The sequence below is a fragment of the Mugil cephalus genome, chromosome 16 (genome assembly GCF_022458985.1).
Source record: "Mugil cephalus isolate CIBA_MC_2020 chromosome 16, CIBA_Mcephalus_1.1, whole genome shotgun sequence".
NCBI classification, from domain to species: Eukaryota; Metazoa; Chordata; class Actinopteri; order Mugiliformes; family Mugilidae; genus Mugil; species Mugil cephalus.
In genome coordinates this window covers 21,842,378-21,848,377 of record NC_061785.1, presented here as the reverse complement: position 1 = coordinate 21,848,377, position 6,000 = coordinate 21,842,378, and the positions used below count along the sequence as shown (strand labels likewise).

Sequence of the window (6,000 nt, the reverse complement as noted above, 5' to 3'; positions counted from 1 at the left end):
GTGTGGGATGGAGCGCGAACCATGCGTCAGGTTGAACACATTTAGGCACAACATAACCGGACATTTACACAAAGTAGAGCCCAAACTCGCTGCTCACTAACGAACGGAAAAATGCACAGTTCATTTGTATCGTGGATAAATGAAAGTATGTTCCAAATCACGCGTTGCTTCAAAATAAAATAGAATGAATTAATTGAAGCGTCGACTAAGGTCCATTGTCATAAGCCATTTAAAGAACGTATACATCTCCCACATTGAATGTGTGTGTTTAAATTATTTTACACCATTTAATATTTTAACACTTCAAGGGTTTCCTGCATTTTGCTAGAAACATTTAGTCCAAAACCTTGACTTATGTCTATGGATGCAAAAAAACCCCATTATCCTCAATATAGCAGTGCTTTTATTTTGGCAGTCTTTTCCGGAAGTTATTATGTCAATCAGTTGAACTTGACTTTGGTCCCTTTCAGTGACGAGGAGAAGTCTCGATCGGAGGCTCGCCACCTGGCGATGCGAGTTTACTGAGTTGTGAGTCGTCTCCAGGTGTTGGACCGACCCCACAGCTGTCCCAGCACATTAATCTGTGCTTTCCTTTTCTCTGTCCTCCTGTCTTTCTACGCACAGATTTTACTGAAGCAATCATGTGTGACTTTCCGTGATAATAAGGGGATGTCCGCTCTGTGAAACGGCGCTGGATGGATGGATGTGTCCGTTCTAGGGCGCACTGGAATAATACAGTGAACTGACGGAGGACCGCTGCTCCGTTCGTCTCTTTTCTCTGGAGTTCCTCCTGTTTTCATTTAGAAACCCCTGGAATTGTTACATTTACTTGTGTGAGCCTGCAGCATTTATTCCTCGGGCTTTGATCACCTGCTATGTGTCTGGTGTGGAAAATACCTGGTGGAAGGTGTACAGCGGGATCCAGCCTGGGAGGACAAGTCATCCGCGTCTGATAAAGCTCCGTTACTGATTTGTTTCTTTTTTCTAATCTGTGCGTGATGTACGTGGAATGAAGACAGAGAATGGATATAATCTGGGAAATACTGATCATTCTTCAGGCCAATTTTATTGTCTGCATATCAGGTGAGTTATGGGCGTCGTTGGTGCCTTTTGGGGCAGGTGCATCGAACAACATCAATCAATCAATTATCTTTACCTTTTTTCCTAGAATTTTGAAGGGTGAGCTTTGGTTTGTGGAAGATAAGTGATTAAACCACAAGAAACGCGCTTGCAGTGGATGCACTTTGCCAGGTGGAGTCAAAGCTACAGTTTGTGTGCCTGGCGTGAAATATCCCGGTTGTTTCAGGGTTTGGTTACCTATATATTAGTACGACTCAAACCCGTTTCCAGAACTGGATGCGCAGTCTTCTGACGCACGTATGACACGGGCTTTTGGGGAAAATGAAAAAAACAAGCCACGGTGATGGATTTTGTGTTTTGTTGTTTCGCGGATCCATCACGTGAGTGCCCCCCCCCCACCCCCCACCCCCTTTTTGTCACTGTCAAGTCTCTGGGTTCCATAAACAGTTCAGTTAGTTGTTATCAAATGAGGCACTTGTGCGCACCGCTAGGCGCGCGGCGCTCTGCGGTGTGAGAAGTGGATGCGGCGCTGTAGGTCATGCTGTGTTGTAACGACTGTGTGCGTGCGCCCGTGCCCGTGCCGGAACCGTCTCCTTATTCCTCTGTGTTTCAGCGAGGAGGCCCCGCAGGACTTCAACGCCCAGATTTATATCCTGCACCCTTCTCGTTTTAACTTTAAACTACTCTTTAATTGAAAAAAAAAAAAAAAAAAAAAAAACAGAGGCGCATATTCTCATTAAAAAAAATAAATAAATAAAAAAAACATGTCACAAACATCTGTTTCGGTTCTTACAACCTCGTTGTGTACAGTGCGCCCCAGTGTTCATGGGTTTTCTTTTAAATCAAGGCGGATATCTGTAAAGGGGCGCAGCTGCATTTTGAACACAACTTCAATGTCTTTGTGGTGATTATCCACGACCAAGTGAACATTAATTTCGCTGCTGTTCTGTGCGTTTCATCCGTGCTTCCAAATGACGCAAATACCCTGTGCGTAATCCACTTACGCATTAGGCACGCGAAGCTTCGCTCTCTTCTTTGCACCTCGGCCCGCAGGCTGTCGGTGAAGAGAAGGGACTGATGTGGGCATCAACCCTCGTCAGTGGCCTAGTCTAGTGATTGCTTTGTTTTAACCGAGGTCACGTTTCCCCACGTTTTGTGCACTTCAACAACTTTTTTTTTTTTTTTTTTTTTTTAAAAAAAAACGTTATGCAGAATTATAGGAAAGATCGCACATGTGCTGTCGTTTGGCAACACCATTCATCACACCACTGCCATTGTGTATCAAGTCTAGCCTTCTAGACCCATGTCACACTATGTGCGTCTGTTTGGAATATGTTTCCAATTCTGGTATTTAACTTTAACTTAAAAATCTATCCATGAAATAAATATGCATTTAAATGCAAGTAGAGTTAAATGATACTCAATCATGAAGGTCTATTAAGTCATCAGTCATCATGTACTGCAGTTAAAAGTGTTGAATAATGTCTTCACGGATTTTTTAAGTCTGGGCTTGAAACTAATGAAATATGCTGTTAGTGTCTTAGTACGAGAGCTGAAACGTGACCCATGCAAGAAACTAAAAAGTCTGGATATGTCAGACTTTCCACCTCACACTACATTTTGTGACTTACTTTGTGATGCACAATTATTATGACCCAATGTGCAGTCATGGAGTCTTTGTTTTGCAGAAGAGAGGTTAGTGAGTTGAACTTGGGCACTGACTGATTTGTGATCGTGTTATTTTGATGCTCAGAATCCACTGCAGTGAGGATGTGCTTCGCTCTGCCTGGGCTTGGTCTTGTTGACATGCTGCCGCTGAGTTAAACACTCCAGTGTTTGCCAACCTTTCAGCCCTGTGTGTCATCTGTACTTGTTGTGTGAGTCACATTTAACAGTGAAGATCTTTCCTCTCTGATGCTCGGGATCGTTACAAGTGTCAGCAATTTTTTTTGTACAAATATCTGATGGGATGGATCTCACTGAACAGTCATTTGTACATGCATGTATATGAGCGCTAATGCCCCTAAACCAGGCTTCAAAGGGAAACTATTATCTTGCACAGTTGAGCTTGGGCTGTGGACATGAGAGTCTCCTCAGTGCCAAGGCTTTAATCTGTGATGTAATCAAGAGGCAAAGCTTGATATCGCTCTGATGACAGTGAACAGGAGGCTGAGTCTGTGGGAACTGTGACAGCACTTGTAGGTGATTTTCTTCAGAGAAGGAGCTGCAGGGAGGAAAAAATAAATAAATCTGACTCTCAGCGTCTGATTTTATGCTCATTTAGTCTCTGTGTTAAAAAAAAAGCATCGACTGAAAACACTGAGAATTTAAAAACAAATCTTGAATTAAATAAAACATATAAAGTGTATGAAGTCAGTATATTTATACACAAAGCAAGGAGGAAACTGTAGTCTTACTCTGAACTAACACTTTTTCTGCCATGTACAGTGTTCTCCAGTCAAGGCTCACCACTTGAGCTTTGACTGGAACTCTGCCAATTGCATCATCTCCCAGCACCCTCTGAAGTATTAGCACAGCAGTAGCTAGTAGTAGCAGTGGCTAGTAGTAGTGTAGAACGAGTGACAAATAAGTGAATAATTTGATCCAATTTGAACTGTGTCATGATATTTGTCAGGTTAGAATTATTTAGTTTTGTCTGAAACTGCTCAGAGAATTACATGTTTCAATTTGTACAAATCTGACCAGCTAGCTTTCTAGATACCACCCATCTAGCTAGCTGTAGATAGATAGGGGATCATCCTTATGTTCCCTATGTGACCAGGGACCATAGGACCCTTTTTTTAAAAAACGGTTAGGGTTAGGGACAGGGTTAGGGACCCGGGGAACATAGGACCCGGGGAACATAGGTACGCTCCCGATAGATAGCACGCTAGCTGGCTAACATCACTTCACACTTTTGTGTTTGGCTGACATATGTGATAGTTATAGCACAACTGTCACTTTCAGTACTGTTAGCATACCCTGAAGACGTTTATAAAGTTTTCAGCTAAACATGTGCACCCCAATCCGATAGCAATGACACTCGGTGATGGCAGCAGCCATCCCCAGCAGGATGCAGCCTGACACAGAAACGCACACAAAATGAAAATGAACAACAATATTCGCTTCTGAGAGTTTGAAACAAGTTGAGTTGCGACTCGGATAAACTGTAGCGCACAACAGATTTGGTTTATAAACACTGCATATGTTTCTTCAAATGCTCAACTTGCATCACATGAAGGTGCCTATGGAGTTGTTTAGTGTAAAAAACGCACACAATGATATGGCACCAACGATGAAGCAACAGCTGGCTAAAAGAAATTCCTTTTCCAAACAATACAATTGCAAGGCGCATCTATGTTACGTCAAAGGACAGGGTAGGGTAATGACAGGGTATGAGAAGCAACTGACAGCAACAAAGACTGTTAACTCATGTCAGTATATCCATGTGAAACTGATGTAGGGAATGCCCTGAAATATTCTTATCTGCAAAATGGGGCCTTGCAGAATAACTTTGGGAACCACTGATTTAAACTGACATGTGTCTGACAGCTAAGCCTGTTTCTCCCAGACTAAATTCCCATGTGTCTCCTGGGAGGGGTCGCATTTTGCCTCTTTATACCATTAAAACTATATGTCGTGGGAAGTTTTTATTTGCTATCTGTGTGCAGCAAGAACGAGCTGAAACCCCTACAAAAAGGTGAACATGTTAGCAAACCTTTGTGTATTTTGTACCCCTCACAGACACAGCAACATTAGTGTTTACTTGGTGGGGCCACTTGGAAAATGTGGACCCAGAGTTTGCTCTTCTTTTTGGTCTCCACCGGTGTCTAAGAAACACGTCAGTCTCTTTAGTCGCTTTGTTCATCAGCTGCTTGCTAACTCCCTGCACAAACAAGTGGATGGCATAATTTGTAAGAGAATAAAACCATGAGCTGAAAGATGCTAAAGTGGTCAGTATAATGGAAGCGATGTGGTGTGAGTGCGACGATAATCCTTTGTGTTTTAATCGCTGCACACAGGACCTTCTCATTTATCATTTGTAGTGCTATATCTTGAGAAACAAGTTGCTTGGTGTGAAAAGAGGGGTTATATCTTTCCCAATGTGTGATTCAATAAAAAAAAAGTCTGAATTTATGCAGCAACCAGAGTACCACTACAGAAATGCAGACACGTTCATTGCTTGCAGCGTCACAAACAAACCTCCACTCCGTTGTATTAGAGCGGATGCTGAAATATGCACTAGAGTGAGGTCGAAGGTTAGACATGTCGTGGTCTGGGAATTTTTCCAACAACACCATTTTCGGTAACGCTCTGATCAGTTGCCCTGGCTGCAAATTAAAAACCGTCAACAGGGTGGCCCCCTTCAGACTGATGTTAATGCAAGGTCAAACTCATCTGGGTCTCCAGCTCTCAAGCCTCATGCGCGATTTTGATTTGTCAACATGTTTGATTCATCTTCAGAGTTTTTCCTGCAGTGGTGGGAGCACGTATTGTGGCCGTTACCTCTCGGTTGCTCACAGCTGCTCATTGCAAAGTGGCTAAACAGTGGATCTTTGAAGAAGCTACACCCTTTAGGTTATAAAACACGGGTGGAGGGGTGTGGGGGTTATGGTTGTCTTTTATTTTTGGGCCCTTGTTCTAACAAGACTTCAGGCGTAAGATAGAGGGGAATAATCATCTTGACTACGTAGTCATATTAATATGGATTTCTAATTATAAACTCCAGTTTCATGGTTATTTGACAGCAGTGCTTTGATGTTACGCAGTCTTCGTGTAGCACTCCTCAGCCTTTGCTACATGTGCCTCATAATGTCATGTTCATTCGATCACTAGACTGAGATAGCTTTAAAGTACCGTATGTTTTATAATGCATACACAAACAGGCAGAGAGTGCTAAATTCAAGTCGCAGTGCTTCA

General features: G+C 42.7%; 1 protein-coding gene across 1 annotated transcript in view; it reads left to right on the top strand.

The window, feature by feature from the left end:
* The first annotated feature begins 469 nt into the window (after window positions 1-469).
* Window positions 470-6,000, top strand: part of ca10a (carbonic anhydrase Xa) — a 245,205-nt gene continuing 239,674 nt past the window's right edge. The window contains exon 1 of the mRNA XM_047610060.1: window positions 470-1,083. Within this exon, the coding sequence (XP_047466016.1) occupies window positions 1,023-1,083 (61 nt within the window). The 5' untranslated portion in view covers window positions 470-1,022. The remainder of the gene's footprint in view (window positions 1,084-6,000) is intronic.